Source organism: Xenopus laevis, chromosome 2S (assembly GCF_017654675.1).
Source record: "Xenopus laevis strain J_2021 chromosome 2S, Xenopus_laevis_v10.1, whole genome shotgun sequence".
In the NCBI taxonomy this organism is placed as follows: Eukaryota; Metazoa; Chordata; class Amphibia; order Anura; family Pipidae; genus Xenopus; species Xenopus laevis.
In genome coordinates this window covers 134,997,395-135,014,748 of record NC_054374.1, presented here as the reverse complement: position 1 = coordinate 135,014,748, position 17,354 = coordinate 134,997,395, and the positions used below count along the sequence as shown (strand labels likewise).

General features: G+C 39.1%; 1 protein-coding gene across 3 annotated transcripts in view; it reads left to right on the top strand.

Moving 5' to 3' along the window:
- The window catches only part of larp4.S (La ribonucleoprotein domain family member 4 S homeolog), a 30,296-nt gene extending 23,824 nt beyond the window's left edge, over nt 1-6,472 (top strand). For 2 of the 3 annotated variants that reach the window (XM_018247948.2, XM_018247949.2), the window contains 4 exons: nt 109-267; nt 464-591; nt 2,699-2,849; nt 4,554-6,472. In XM_018247948.2, the coding sequence (XP_018103437.1) occupies nt 109-267; nt 464-591; nt 2,699-2,849; nt 4,554-4,898 (783 nt within the window). In that variant the 3' untranslated portion in view covers nt 4,899-6,472. 3 annotated transcript variants of the gene reach the window in all.
- The last annotated feature ends 10,882 nt before the right edge of the window (nt 6,473-17,354 follow it).

Below are 17,354 nucleotides of genomic sequence, written 5' to 3'. Positions count from 1 at the left end.
AGCATAATATTTAGTTTGAATGTTGTAATAATATCATAAACTATTTTTATTAAGTATCTTTTTTCATTGATTTACCCTTAATTTATGTATTTTAAAATATTTATGTAGCGCCCATTGAATTCAGTGGAAGAGGTTGCACAGACACCAAAGTTTGATTTGCTGGCATCTAATTTTCCCCCTTTGCCTGGAAGCTTAGTAAGCAGTCCGGGAGAACCTGTACTTGAAAGTAGGATGGCTGATGTTGTTAAAGGAATTTGCAAGGAAAAGGTAGGTATTTAGAGCTCTTATGGTTCCATTTCTGACCAATATTTTTATAATTTTGCTTTATTGTAAGTTACATTTACTCAAAGCTTGATGGGAAAAAATGTTATATGCCAATTAATACTTAGTATTACTGCTTAGAGTGTTTTCCATATATTTTGGTGTAGAACAAATTATTAAATATGTACTTTTTTCCTACCAGGAGCATAAAGAACCTCCTGTAAACTTGTCAACAAACACTCAGGAAGAACCAGCAAAAGCCATCCCCCAGCCTATAACTCACTCAACACACTCTTCAGCAGATGAATTAATACTGCCTCCACCACCAAGGTGAGCAACCTACATACATTTTATTTGCAGTATGTTCATTTCATATTTGAAGTAAAGGAAATACATTTGAGATCTGTATCATGTGTTAAGCCAACTCAAATGCTGCTTGATAGTAGTGTTAATGTTAAGGCCACTTACTGGTATACACTTGTGTTGAAAATATATTTCTGTGTATATTGTTTTATTAAAGCACTTATGGAAAATAGTTAAGCTTTGCCTGAATTCCCCTCTGCTCCTGTAAACAGGATAACATTTTTAAATGGAGATTTTGAGCTCTGTATATGCAAACCCCTTCAGTTAGCTGCAGCCTTTGTTAGGCTTTGAGATATGAAGCAGCTCATCACAATACTTTGTGCACTGGTGAATTCTTTGACTACCAACGTTGCTGTAAGCATTGACTTGGCAGAAGCAAGAGTTAAAAAGTTTAAGTGCTTAAATATTCTTGTTTAGTAAAAAAAAATGATTTACTGATTCTTTAAAAATAACTTTGTAAATGTAGCAATAACAATTCTCCAACTAATAATCCATAAGGCTCAGCAGCTCTACCCAGACTTTTAGGGGCATATTTATCAAAATGTGAGTTTGGAGCTTATTAAATAAAAACTCACTAATGTTCTATTCATTCCTAGGGGATTTTTTGAAGCGTTTCTATCAAATGGATGTTTCACCCATTGTTAAATACAATTCTAAAAATCCCATAGGAATGATTTTGATAAATGTTCCCCTTAATATTGCCCAGTGATGATCAAGTATCGCGCTTAGAGGAAAAGGACGTGCGTTCATAAGTTTGACATCCTTTCTCTCAATCTCTCTCTTTCTCTCTACCTTGCTGTAGCTTTTACCCAAAGTTTACACTTCTCTCTTGCTTCATCTCATCCTCCATATATCCCTCCTAGATCATTTTTTCCTGCTTAGACTATGAATGTATTGTCCATCCAATGACTGCAAGATTATGAGATCTGAGGGGTCTGGTTCCTTGTGCTGCTATAGCTACACTCACACACACTTGTATACTTGTAGCATGGACACCAGGCAGTTTTGGCCAAATAAGTATTACTATTAGTCTGTATATTAGTCTTACAATGCTTTGCTTCCATGTGGTTGTAGCTCCACTAAACCTGCTGTTTGCATGCAGGTCTTGTACCTTTGAACATATGTGAGATCTCTACTTTAAAAATAAGCCACAGAAGAAGAAAAAAAGACCTGTTCTTAAAAAAATAATGCAACTAGGTAGAGGTTTCCAGCCTATAGAAAATATGTGCACTATATTGAGTTTACCCTAATTTGAGAGTATGGTGAATTATTGGATTGGTAATTTTATGGCAAAACATTGTCCCAGACCGTTGATTTTGATCATTACCTTTTGTGTATGTTTATTGTTCTCCACACAACATCTTGCACCCTGTGACCCCACCATTATTAATCATACAGATATGTTATAGCATTAGGGTTACTTTCCACTGATGACAACTGTTTTGAGAGAATACAGGGAGTCGACGAGTTACAAACACCCCACTTACATACAACTCGTACTACAGATGCTGTTACAGTAATATACTGTGGTTTGCTTGGCCTTTATTAGCATTTAGCTTTACTAAACCACCTGCCCAAATCCCCTCTGGTGTGTGTTGTCTACTGCGGAGTAGACAAACATCTGTCTTGTTGCATTTAATAAGTAAATGTATATGTTTAAACTTACATACAAATTCAATTTAAGAACAAACCTACAGACCCTATCTTGTACATCAGGGGTCCCCAACCACCGGGCCCGCGGCCCACAACCGGGCCACAGACAGTCCTACACTAGGGCGCTGAGCCTAGTCCGCAACTAACGCCTGCGCGATGAATTGGACACCAGCGCACCCGAATTGGACGAACAGTTGTCGCCGAATGCCCCCCGACCCCGTCCTTGCAAAAAAAAAAATTGCATTAACACACCAGTCCCTGGCCCAAAGTGGGGACTGTCTGTATAAAATGTATACAATATATTCTGTACCTTTAAAATTTGATACAAAATCAAAACACAAGCAACAATGTACTTTTTAGGATTCTTTCACAATAAGTTGCCACATACTTTTTTTTTAACCTGAATCCACTTTGTTTTTAGTAATGCAGTTCTTGAGAAAAAAATAGAAATAACCTGCCATAAAGATGTTGCCAGCCAGACATCTGTAGCAGAACCTGTATGCACTTCACCTTCTGGAAAGCAGCCTAAAGCCACTTCAGCTGCAAGTGTGTCAACTATGTTAAATACACCGGTAAGTGGTTTCGTTTAACAGGAATTTTTATGTGTACACACTTTTCAGTATTAAGGAGACACTTACCTAGAACAAGTAATAATTTGCTTTTATCGGGATTTCTGCCAAAACAGTAAAATCGTCACAATCGCATAAAAAAAATCGGAACAAATAATCTGTTTGCCAGCGATTAATGCAAGTAAAAGACAGCACAGTCACATTTTAAGGTGTTCTACCAGTTGAGGACTCTGACACACACAACGATTAAATCACAAAAATTGTCAGAAAAGCTCAAAAGCAGTATAATTCTGCAAATTCAGGATGCATTTATTTCCACACTACATGTTTTGAGTGACTCTCCTTTTTCTTTGAAAAAGAGCAGTCGCTCGAAACATGTAGTGTAATGCACCCTGAATTTGCAGAATTATACTGCGTTTGACCTTTTCTGACAGCTTTTGTGATTGAATTATATGCTTCACTTCATTTTCGGGTGACTTCAGAAAGCTGATGCCACTTGTATGCTCTGCCATTGGCGCAGTCAAATAGCTTTGTGCTTTAGTAGAGTTTATATTTCATATTTCATTAAATTTATTGAAATTTGAAACACTATACTCAAGTAGTGATAAGTTACTAAAATTGTATATTTCCCACATGCAGTTTGAATCAGGGAGCAAGGATTCAGATGTTGATAGCGCTCTGGCTGCTGCCCAAATGGCATTGAATGCGTTAAAAAAAATTCTAAAGAATTGGCACAATTGGGATTAAGAAATGTGTTAATTCATTAAATACTTTCTTGTCTGCCATGAAAATGTTCCTGGGAAAGGTTTGTTATATATGGGGACAATATCAAACTGGCCGGAATCTTTCAGAATTCCCTAGTTCAATATTTTTTGAACTTTAATTTGGAACATGTTTAAAGTACTGTTGGGCGTAAATACCTAATATTAACGATATATCTAGGAAGTGAATTACATTTATACTTACAGCAGCCAAACAATTGATTGCCAAATCATGGCAGACTCCATTTCTTTCCATACCAAATCTAAAGGCCCGTATAACGGCGATAAGGATAAATGAAAAACTGATTTTCATCTTATCAGGAACTCATAAAATTTTTTTTATTAATATGACAACCATGGGCTTCCTGAGCTACCAGTTCAGGATTAAGTGTAACATTTCTTTTAGCATAAGACCAATTGTTATTATACGAAGTGTCCTACCTAATAGGAATAGTGAAACTGACGAGTAGCGTTCTTATAAAGGGGAAAATCTATTCAAAAATCAGTTGGCTAGTCAAGGAAAATGAGGGTATTTCCATAGTCCTAACTACACATTACCAGTTAGATAGTTCTTTTGAAAGAAGAAAGTGTTTAATTAACAAACGAAGAGAATTAATGGTAGGGAAAATAAAGAGAAGTAGGCAATACGTTTAGTTAACTGTTGGTTTATTTTTGTCTTTTAACATGTAAGTTTTTAACAATTATGTGCTTATGCAATTGTGATAAATGTACAGAACTGTATTACACTGTACTTTAAGAATGACAACTTAAAAAGATATATAAAAACTTAAAAAAATGGCTATTGGGTGCAGTGGCATAGTGTTTAAGGAGGATCCTTACAAAGAGAACTGTAGTGATATAAGATATCTCCTCCACTGAAGATATATTTCTTTAAACCTCTACTTTAAACAATAGTAATGTTTTATGTCTTGCTTCATTTGAATAGGAGCCTCGGAAATTAAGTTATGCGGAAGTTTGTCAGAAACCTCGTAAAGAGCAAGCTCCATCTCCTGTCCAGCCTCTTCAAGAGCTGCGTACAAACATTGCATCCCCTGGCAAAAATGAAGAGAACTGTATTCCCGAGAAGGCTGAGAAGAGTCTTGAAAAGTCTCACAAAAAACTTGATAAAGCTAAAGATTCTCCAGGACACCGCAGTAATGGAACATCCAGAGCAGCAGCAGCAGGAAAGATTAGGGAACAGAGACGGCAGTTTGGACGTAGATCTTCACCTCAGGGAGTTATGAGACGTAATGGCAAGGAGCAATATGTGCCACCAAGATCACCAAAGTAAAAACTACTCTTGAAATTTTAAATCTTTAAACATGGACACAGCAGCAGGGGATAGACTGGATTCAACTGTCATTCAGCAGCTGACAAAGTAGTCCTAATGGAATTCCAAAAAAAAAAAAAGAAGAATTATAATGGGCTTTGTGGAGGACAGTGGCCAGCTCCAGTCATGTTTATAAAAAAAAAAAATTATATATATAATTTAGATTTTTTTTTTTAAAATTAACAAATTTAGCATTTTTAAGTTGCAGATGTTTCTGCCTGATTATCAGTTTCAAGGTAGAGAAAAAGAGGTGCGAGAGAAGAAAATATTTTTTTGAAATAACAGATCCGTTAAAAAAAAAAAATGAATTATTTTTTTTTTTTAATCGAAGGCTTTGCTAAGTAGTCTGTGTATTCCATTTTGGCCTTGAAAGTATATACCATGGGCGTGATGAGTGTGGTCATTGTGAAGTAACTGCCGTTCCGTCATGGATTATGAAACTGAATGTACTGCTGTCACTTATTTTACAAAAGTAGGTTAAACAATACTTTGATTTCTATTGTTTATTCCTAAACGGCTAAATCTAATCTTACAGAGTATCTGAAAATATTAGAATCGCAGCTTATGCAAAAGAACATAATTCTGTAAACCGATGATTTGTATTCATTTCATGATTTGCCTCCCCCCCCCTTCTCTCGTGCATCATCTTCATATTTGTTGTTGTGCAGTTGTGTGTTTGTCAGTGTCTTAACCAAGAAAGGGCTACCTGTAACTGACACACAATCTCTTTGTGCTCACTGGAATGACTGCAGAACAAATCCCAAATTGGGTTCTTTTTTTCTGCAAAGTACATGCTCTCATATTACATGTTGCTTTTTCACCTAGTTTTATACTACAAGGCGGTGGCCTGGACAATAGAAGTACATTTTTTTTGGGTGGGGGGGGTAAACTAAGAAGTATCTACAAATGTAAGCACTATACTTGTTACACGGAGAAGGCATATCTGTTTAATAGTTAATTACTGATGGGAGGTTTCCTATATCTGTAGCAGATAATGATTAAGGGGATGGGTCTTATCGATGTATAGTTTTCAAGCAGTACACCACAAATAATAACTTTTTAGTTTTTTTATTTTGTTTACCATCTATTAAAAATAAATAAATGTATAAACTAAAATTTTTTTTTCAGTGTTTCCCAATAGAAGCCTGGCCTCATTTGTGCTCTTATTCATATTCAGATGAAGAAAGTCTTCGGTAGCAGTGCCATTGTGAAACGGTTCTATGCTAAATAAGAGCTACGATTGGCTGTTTCTCAGCCCCGTGTTGACTGCCATACTACAGCCGCCTTTTTTTTTTTCTATTATAAACTTGTGTTTTAAAATGAGGGCCAGGGCTTTGAGACCATTGGGAAACACCATTAGGAAATATATTGGAAGCATTCACAAGCAGCATGATGATAGCTAGCCGCTGGTCAGGGATCACTGCTGGAACAGTGATTACAGTGTTTTACATTAGTTGCCGCCAATTTGATGCCCCCCCCCCTGATTGAAGCTGTGGCAGCAACTAATATTTATAATTATAATCACAAATGTTAAAGGGAAACTATTGTCATAATAAAAAATTTTAGTAAGCTTCAGCACATTGAAATAATAAACTTTCTAAACACAAACAATGAAATATTCTGCATAGTTTCTGAAATAATAAAGTTCATCTTCACTATTCCTCTCTCAGCATCTGTTTCTCTTCATGCAGCAGTTGGGTGTCAGATTTTCATTGGCCATTGACGACTTCCTTTCCTAGCAGATGAATTAGAGCTCGCTCAAATAACTGATTCCAGTACAAACCAAATCTAACTGCCTTTTGCATAAACTCTGCATGTAGAGAGACATGATGTCGGGTGATTTTAATAGAGTGAGTTCTAATACATCTTGTAGGCAAAAGAAACTCCCCTATAAGATATATTGGATCTAACTGTCCATGACACCCAACTGCTGCATGGAGACAGAATGAATAGATGCTGAGAGATGGATAGTGAAGATAAACTTGATTATTGCAGAATATAGTGCAGAATATTTAATTGATTGTTTTTAGAAAGTTTCTTATTTCAGTATGCTGAAGCTTATATTAATTAAAATGCGATAGTTCCCCTTTAATGAGTGTAGTTGATGTATCAAATTGCAGTAGTTCTGCTGGGAAACACCAAGGGAGGAAATAAAACATTAGTAAAACATTAAAGGGATACTGTCATGGGAAAACAATTTTTTTTCAAAATGAATCAGTTAATAGTGCTGCTCCAGCAGAATTCTGCACTGAAATCCATTTCTTAAAAGAGCAAACAGATTTTTTTTATATTCAATTTTGAAATCTGACATGGGGCTAGACATTTTGTCAATTTCCCAGCTGCCCCTGGTCATGTGATTTGTGCCTGCACTTTAGGAGAGAAATGCTTTCTGGCAGGCTGCTTTTTTTCCTTCTCAATGTAACTGAATGTGTCCCAGTGGGACATGGGTTTTTACTATTGAGTGTTGTTCTTAGATCTACCAGGCAGCTGTTATCTTCTGTTATTGAGCTGCTATCTGGTTACCTTCCCATTGTTCTGTTGTTTGGCTGCTGGGGGGGAAGGGAGGGAGGTGATATCACTCCAACTTGCAGTACAGCAGTAAAGAGTGATTGAAGTTTATCAGAGCACAAGTCACATGACCAGGGACAGCTGGGAAATTGACAAAATGTCTAGCCCCATGTCAGATTTCAAAATTGAATATAAAAAATTCTGTTTGCTCTTTTGAGAAATGGATTTCAGTGCAGAATTCTGCTGGAGCAGCACTATTAACTGATTCATTTTGAAAAAATGTTTTTTCCCATGACAGTATCCCTTTAATAATAAAGTATTGTACTATTTCAAAACAATGTTTACTGTGAAGGGGAGCTTCTACTGTTCTGTACCTTCCAGTTACTATGATGCTTTGCAATTAGTTTCATGCTGTGCAAACTTTTTTTATTTTATTTGCAGTTTGATTGCATTTAGACCGGCTTTTAGCTTTGAATTGGGCAGGTACATAATACAGAGTGAAAATAAGTATCTGCACAGTTTGTGTTTCTTGTTCACGCTTATCACTAAAATTAGTATATCAGAGAAAGATTTTTTTTTTTTTTGGCAATGAACAAAGAAATAATCTGACCCTCCCTGTGGTAACAAGTTGGGAATGTTGTAAGTGGTCACATAAAAGTATTTGTTCGAACTTAGGCCTTCACCTCTGAAGTACATCTGATATCTCGTGCTTGAGTATTTCTTACCATTGTACTGTTTGTGTTTTATTTTTGTAGATGTAAAATAATTCTCATTGATTGTGAATTGCAGAAATCCTATAATGTCAAGGTAATTAATATGTGAAAGGATGTTTTTGTGTCTTACAATTGTGTAAAGATTCTGGCTTTTTTTTTTTTTTCTTCTTTTTTTGGCAAAACCTATAGCTCCTGTACAGAAAATGCCTATATAATGTGTGTGTGTGTGTTGGCTTTTTATACCTTAAGCTCTATATAAGGATCTCCCCATAACGGAAGTATTTATTTGACTTTTCTGTAGAAGACTGACATATGCCCTCCGTAGGTGTTTTTGTCTTTCGGGGCTATTAAAGCAAATTTTAAGGCTGTGAAAATATTTAGAATTCTGTGTTAATTTTGTTGCAGATATCACATGTTGCACGACAAGAACGCGGCTGTCGTTGGCTAGCTGCTAACTCAATCATATTCTCCACTTCTTTTCTCAGGAGACTCTTCCTCTAACATTGTCTGTTCCTGGTGTGATCTGATGAGGATTGCAGCATCCCTGTGTGCTTCTATAAGGGCAGACTAAACTAGGGTCATTCATTTGCTAACAAAGTCCAACATGTTCCATTATTTATTTGAGCGGTTTTTTTTTTCCTTCTCTTTTTAATTTTAAGCCTTATTAGTTTGTGGATGATTCAGTTTGCCGAGTTCTAAATGTGCTTCAGTCTTTTATTGAGTTAAGTATTCTCTACCACTAGGAACATAATTACAAATGTGCCGCACAGCTCTAAGTGATTCATTTGAAACGGTGTTGGAAATACATTCCTTTATCTCGTAGGTCGGCTTTTCGGTTGGACTTTTAGGCCTCATTTACATCGGCGTTTTGCTGGATGTGGACAGCATGAAATTAGATTTCAGATTTCCTGCATTCATTGAATAGGATTTCTTTTCATATGTATAAGATCTCTACAACCAGATTTGTTAGATGCCGTGTAACTCAATGATCAGGCTTCATATACAGCATCTCATTGCCCTGTATCATTTCTGTTTTGTGGGCCAGTTGTCTAACATACCTCATTGTTTGGGGCCGAATTATATTAGAAAACATGGCATGTGCATAAGTCTTGAAACGATGCATGCCATAAATCCTATCCCTTGTATGGCCTGCGGAACCCTTAGCACTGGAGTAAATGGAGAAAAAAAAAAACACTGTAGGCTTAAATTTTAAAGGAACAGTAACACCAAAAAATTATTTTTTTTAAAGTAATGAAAATATTATGTAGTGTTGCCCTGCACTGGTAAAACTGATGTTTGCGTCAGAAACTCTACTAAAGTTCATATAAACAAGCTGCTGCGGAGATTGAAAAAAGGCTATATGGCACAGGTTAAATAATGGATAACAGATAACACCATTATGTTCTACACAGCTTATCTGCTGTGTAACCTGAGCCTTTTCTCCTTTGAGGGCAGGGGCACATGGGCAGATTCGGGGAGATTTAGTGTTAGATTTTTACGCGACTTTGGAAATCAAAGCGCCGTGAGTGCATTGGTGCAGGCGATTTTTCATTTTAGCAGGGGGAAGGCAGTTCGGGGAGATTGTCACCCCGAAGAAGAGGCGATTAGTCGCCAGACGACTAAATCTCCCCGGATGTGCCCCTGCCCTGAATAGCTGCCCCATTGCTACACAGCAGCTTAATTATATAAACAATAGTAGTGTTTCTGAAGCAAACACAGCAGTTATACCAGTTACGTAAATATTTGTATTACTTTAAATTACTTCTTTTTTGATATTACTGTTCCTTTATGGTCAGGGCACGAAGGCTTATTCAGGGAGCTTAGTCGCCCGGTCGACTTTGGGAAAACTAATTGGGGCGATTTACATTTTAGCCGCCGGGGAGGCAGTTCGGGGAGATTAGTCTCCCCGAAGAAGAGGAGACCAATCTCCCTGAATCTGCCTGTGTGCCCTGACCCCTTAAGCTTGTTTAGATGGCAGGAATGAGTGGAAGAAGCAAGCAGATCAGGCACATGGACAGGTCAATAGCTGGCTGGAAATAGGTTTCCTTGTTTGCTATGGGGCATGATCATTTTCTTGCGTCCCAGAGAATAGCGAAACAGTGTTTTTGGCCAAGTGCAGGCGGGGGCTGCTTATTTATCTCTCTGTGTGACATTAGCTTGAATTACCAGTGTAAGCGAGGCCTCAGGAGAAATGCAATTACTGTGCGTGCTGTTTGATGTGTAAATGTGCTTATGCAATCAGCCTAGTTCTGAATGGTTTTATATATATATTTGTGTGTGTTTTATTTGCTATGAATATTATTTTTCTTTATCAGGTCTTTGCAGTTTTAGTCTTGAAAATTCTCCCCACTATGCTGATTCATATCTGGATATTCTTCTCAGCATCTTGTATGGGATTTCTTTTGACATAGTAACATAGCATCGCATCATTCACTAGTCGGATGATTCCTGAAGTCACAGGCTGTGCCCCTGACCTGAGGTGTGATCATGAAACGTTGCTGATTTACAAATCCCTCATGTTCAGGCTTCATGGGTCCTTGGCTCTTACAAAACTGCTTGTATCAGGCATGAGCTGTAATCCTAGCAGTCCTGCTTTTCAGAAGGGTTGTGGTTTTTTTTTTTTTTTGGTTTTTTTTTGAACTACGAATTATATCCTTACTTGGTAAGTCGATCTTACCCCTTGGCATTTTGTCTTAATATAAATATATATATATATATATATATATATATATATATATATATATATATATATATATATATATATATATATATATATATATATATATATAATTTTTTTTCCCTTTCATGCTCTGGGTTGTCATCCTAATTCAAAAGGTGAGGTTAGGTTTATGCTTTAAATGTTAAAATAAAATACATGTATTTGTTATTCTGTTTTGGACTTTGCCAAGGTGCTATGGAAATATTAAAATAACAGAGTTAGAAGAATAAAGCTGATTCCACGGAACTCTCTTAAGTTGCTTGTGTTTCTTTGAGTTGACGTCTATTGATAAGAAAATGTACTGACAGCGGTTATTTAATTTGGGTATCCAGCAAGTGCTTTTGGGCTGCCTGCATTGTACTGGGGAATGTTTTCTGCCCCTTAATGTCTAGTCTGGGGGGGGGGGGTTGGGTTAAAGGGGTTATTCATCCTCCAAATTCTTATGGCCCTATTTATCATGCTGTGTAAAAAGCGAAGTTAAACATTACTTGATCACATATTTGCTTTCTGTGGTCAAACTGTTGAAATCTAATTGCTGATTGGTTGTAATAGGCAACATCATTGGTAATGTTTCTCTCTCCACTTTTTACACATGACAAGTAGCCCCCTTATGCTCTTATCAGGGCTGTCCAACTGGCGGCCCCCAACCCCCCTTGTGTGGCCCCCCACCTACCTACTGTGTATGCTTACTATATGTAAGGTTTAAATTGTATCACTACAGAGATTGACTCGCCCCTGCATTGTTTAAACCTCAAATTCAGACTAATCCCCTGTATTGTTCACAACCCTAAAGCCCTGTACTGTTCACACCTGAGACCCAGACTGAAACTGCCCACATTGTTCACCTGTTTACACCTTATTCAAAATGCTAATGGGGCACCAGCACTGTATCATTGTATGTAGTACATATAGACTGGTCCTGATTCCTGTCTCCTGCTCTGTTCTGCCTGCGTGTGAGACATACTCTGCCTGCGTGTGAGACATACTCTGCCTGCGTGTGAGACATACTCTGCCTGCGTGTGAGACATACTCTGCCTGCGTGTGAGACATACTCTGCCTGCGTGTGAGACATACTCTGCCTGCGTGTGAGACATACTCTGCCTGCGTGTGAGACATACTCTGCCTGCGTGTGAGACATACTCTGCCTGCGTGTGAGACATACTCTGCCTTGCGTGTGAGACATACTCTGCCTTGCGTGTGAGACATACTCTGCCTGCGTGTGAGACATACTCTGCCTGCGTGTGAGACATACTCTGCCTGCGTGTGAGACATACTCTGCCTGCGTGTGAGACATACTCTGCCTGCGTGTGAGACATACTCTGCCTGTGGAACAACAAGCCTGGTATTTGTTTTGAGGGTTTAGCATTTGAAAATTATTGTTAGGGGGCCCTAAGGTGTTTAATCATGTGCTGGGGGTGCTGTGTTATCCACGGGATGTGGAGGCATATGGGTTTAAGGGTATGTCTTAATATCACAACTGTTTTCACGTATGAGTGATAATTGATATCCCTGCAGTGAACACCAACCGTTTGGTTTTTTGGTGTGCTACTACAATTAATGTGGACATGATCTTGTGGTAACATGGGTGTGGTTTAAAGTGGGTGTGGTTTAAAAAACAGGGAGTTGTCAACACTGGCTTCCGTTATCGCCCTCCACTATGTAGGCCGGAAAAACTTCGGCCCTCTGTACCACAGAAGTTGGACAGCACTGCTCTTATTATGAAAATGTTCTCCACTAAACATGCCAATCTGCAGTATAGGAAGCATAGTGCTTGCAGGGGACAATTAAAAAAAAAAAAGAAGCAAACTATTGTTTTCCCCAAACAGAGTGCGGGCACTTTTATTAGCCCACTCGTTCAGTGGGGGAAACCATTTTTGGACAACGGTTGTTCACCTTTGAGTTAACTTTTAATATGATGTAGAGAGTGAAATTTTGACAAATTACATTTAGTTTTTTATTTGTAATTTTGGAGTAATTTATCTTTTTATTCAGCAGCTCTTCAGTTTGCAATTTCAGCAATCTGGTTGCTAGGGCCTAAATTACCCTAGAAACAATGCCTGGATTTGAATAAATGACTGGAATGTGAATAAGAGAGGGCCTGAATAGAAAGATGAGTAATAAAAAATAAAAGCTGGAAAGAGGCAAATAAACTATAAATAAATTTAAAAAATGTTTTTCGTCTGTCACATTCAAATGTCAATAAGTTGAAGTGCAACACAAGAATGCAAAAAGCTCCTGGGACTTCTAGTTATGGGCTGTTATTGACTATTGGCAGGCCCTATGTGGACTGGTTGTCTACAGGTGGTAGTACACCTGATTTTTATGCAACCAAAACTTGCCTCCAAGCCAGGAATTAAAAAAAAATAAGCACCTGCTTTAAGGCCACTGGGAGCAACATCTAAAAGACAGACGTTTTCGGCGCGATCCGACGCGCTGCAACAAATCACATGCAATGGAAATAAAGGTAAGAGATAGAAATGTCGGATGAAGTTGCAGCATTGATCCGACGCGACATGACTGTCGGATGCAGAAGCAGCATGCAGTGGTGTCGCATCAGATCAACGCTGCAACTTCATCCGACAATGCATTCACGTATCTTATTTCTGTCTCATGCGTTTTTTCCTAGCGCTTCGGATTGCACCGAAAACGTTGTGTAGTACTACCCTAAAGGGTTGGGGAGCATTGGAACAGACCATTCTATTACACATTAATGTTAACGTATGGATGAACCACCTCATTAAAGGCAGCTGTTAGAATTGATACAATAGTTGCTGATATTTCCACAAATACTGCTGAGAAATGTATCAACTGATGTAGCAAATTGTAACAGTTTGGAGTCTGCAGCTGGATCACTGAGCTTCCAGACTGAAATACCAGAGACAGGAACATTTAAAGGAGACATTTGATGTCAGCCTGATCTCTATTATTATATTCCTTCTTCCCTGAAATGTATATAAATGTAAGGGGAAAAAAAAAGGTTTAATGTTTTAGCGTTATAAAAATGTCATTATGTCAGAGCTACAGCCACCACCTCTTTGCTCTGTGTCCTGGCTGAAATGAGGGCTGGGCGTGTCCTTTTATTCTCCCACAGGAAATGGTCATAACTGTGAGTGACAAGCAGAACTCTGCAGCAGCCCAAGTCCCACCTCTGATTTCCCTCCCTATAAAACGGTGCCCTTATATCTGCTCTTAGATCTCATTCCCAGCACTTCTACTTGCACATTTTCTACTGGCTATAACAGTCTCTATTAAAGCAGTAGCTCTTGGATGTCATGGTGTGGGCATACCTCCCAACTGTCCCGTTTTTAGAGGGACAGTCCCTCTTTTGACAGCTCAACCTGCAGTCCCTTATTTGTACTGGAAAGTCCTGTTTTTCTCTGCACTGAACAGCCAGAAAAAGAAACAACTTTTCTAACTTAATTGGCTTTTGTCAGAGAGCCCAGAACAGCCACAACAGTAGATAAGATACATTTGTAACAATTCAAATGTACCTAGATAAGCAAATAAATAATTGTAACAATATAAGATAACAGGTCCCTTGGGAAAAGTAGACTCACAGCTTAAAGGGCAATTCGCCTTCATTAGCAAAACTGTAATAACTGAAAAAAAAAACCCAGAAATATGTTCAAACTTTTATAACCTGCAAAATTTTGTAAAATGAACGTGGTACAGAGGGTGTGTGGCCACAAAAAAGGGTCATGGTCAAAAAGATTTCACTACGCTACGCCCGGCAACTTTTTTGTCCCTCTCTTTATTTCCAAAATGTTGGGAGGTAGTTACTATAGTAACTAGGTGGCCTTCCAAAGTTCCAACTGTCACAGAACTGCCCAGCTTAAAATAGAAACGTGGAGCTCTGTGACAAATGGAGACCCACCTGCTCACATGGCAGAATGTTCTTTCTTCTCATTATTATTATTATTATTAACATGTATTGCTGTAATATGTATTATTATTATTAACAACATATTGCATAGTGCTTTCAATAACATATGAAAAGTGCCTGTACCTGTAATATAAAATAAACCGTGCAGGTAAGTTATTAAAGTTTAATATAGTGTTGCCCTGCACTGGTTAAAGTGGTGTTTGTTTTAGAAAGACCATTATAGTTTATATAAATAAGCTGCTGTGTAGCCAAGGGGGCGACCATTTAAAGGGGTGGTTTGGCAGGGCATTTTTTTTTTTTTTTTTACAGTGAGAGCTGTGAAGATGTGCAATTCTCTCTCTGAGTTGTTCCATCTTGGAATGAAGAAGGAAACTTTCCCCCTATGAGGCAGGTTGGAGAGGCTTCAGAAGTTTTAGCCTTCCTCTGGATCAACTAGCAATTAGGCAGACTATACGGTATATAGACATGAAACTTGATGGATTTGTGTCTTTTTTTCAACCTGACTTGCTATATTACTTATATTAAATATCAGTCATACTGAGGCACACATGCAAATGTCATTTTTAATTATATTGTCCACCTTATGGGCACCCCTAGATATCTAACAACAAGGCTGATTTTGTGGAAGGTAAACGTAGCCGGCCAGAGATTAAACCCTGCAGTCATACTTGTCTTAAAATATTGTCACATACTCAGGCCTAGTAAGACTGAAGGTTAGAGCCTTGGCCACCAATAGTGGAGTACGTTCTTTTAATACAGATCACCAGTATCAATTCAATTGTTCTTTATTGAGCTGGAGTACAAGACACTTAATGGCCTGCTCTCAGTGCAGAATCAGCAGTTCTTTCTTCCTCTTGCAACAGGAACTGCTCATGGTTATTATATTGTGTACTGAGTCCAGAAACACAGGACAGAGGTCAGGGCAAACAGAGGCAGAGTCAAATACACAGGCCAGAGGTCAGAAAATGTGTCAGGTAGAGACTAATGGATCGGCATGAGTCGGAACTAAAACATCTTCCTCTGTAAGAGATGAAGTAGGATAAATGACCAAGTGCAGGAAGTAGTTAGGCGGGATTGTATAGGCCCTTGCTGACTAGAATGTTGGCACTGAAATAATATCTTGAAGGCAGTGTTGCCAGTTGACCAGTTTTGACCCAGACATGCCAGTTTTTTGAAGGGCTGCCCAGGTCAAAACTGCTTCTCTATGATTGATACGGTGATCACCCCTTACATCATGAACCAACCCCGGCACATCATGGCCCTGCCCAGAATCAGATTGGACAAAAGGTGGTAACCCTACTTGGAGGATGTCAGACAGTAGCCAGTACTTGCATGTGCACAAGCATAGGTCACCTAATGAAATTGTTAGCTTTTGCACCAATAGTGTACCACCCAAGCCATATTCATTTACTTACATTTGCTGCCAGACAGTGGTGCTGGGGTCTGCTCACAACAATTGGGGGGTGCTGGGCAGCTGCCTCTCCTGCCTACCCCTAGACCAGACTCATGTGCTCACCAGACACAACTTGCCGATCTAAAATGGCAGCAGCGCTGCACATGCACCTAAGCGTGTGACGTCACCGAGTAGGCGCATAGGAGCGTAATGTCACTGCGCATAAGCGTGTGCCGTCACTGTGCATGCGACAGGGGTAGTTGGGGCAAGCTGGACAGCTGAGTCGCCTAGGGCAAAGGGCTTGCCTGGCCCGCCTCTGATGAAGGAACCCTTATGCTTCCCCAGCATCGATAGGTGCACTTGCATATACTTCAATAGGGGCAGGATGGCTGTACTGGCACTTATTGAAATATGTGTTACTGGGTTTGCCACCTGGCCGGTATTTTACCGGCCTGACCGGTAAAAATGATGGTTGATCCCAATGTTATTAATAGGGAAAAAAGATAAATATATAGGAAGGCCGGGATTTTCTCCAGAAAAGGTGGCAACCCTATGTGTTACTGCACTGCACATGCACACCCTTCTGATGTTACTATTGTGCACATGTGAAGGGCCTGGACAGCTGCAAAGGATCCTGGGAAAGAGCAGATCTGCTTCAGGGCAGACCCGGATTGGCAATCTGTGGGTTCTGGCAAATGCCAGAGGGGCTGCCGTAAATTGCCATAGTCATTATTTAGTGGGCTGCTGGGAGAAGTTTGACCCTGGCTGGGAAAAATTATGGTTGATCCCAACGTTATTAATAGGGAAAAATATAAATATATAGGAATGCCTGTATTTTTTTCCAGAAAAGGTGGCAACCCTAGATGGGAGGCCAGGTCCGGACTGAGAATTTAAATAGTCCCTGGCATTTCAGGTACACAGAGGCCCAATCAGCCCACAAAGAGGCCCAAACAGCCCCCATCAGCCCACTAAATACTGATTTTCTATGGGACCTTATAGCAGCCCCTTTGGCATTTGCTGGCAGATTGCCAGTCCGGGCTTGTGGGAGGCTGTTTGGGCCTCCGTGTACTTGAAATGTCACGGCCTATTTTGAATCCCAGTCCAGCTCTGCTTCAGGGTTCCAGGGTTAGTGATTATATTCACAGCAGGTCCCCAACAGAGAGAGAGAAAGTGAGCACACTAGGAGTGTATGTTAGGAAAG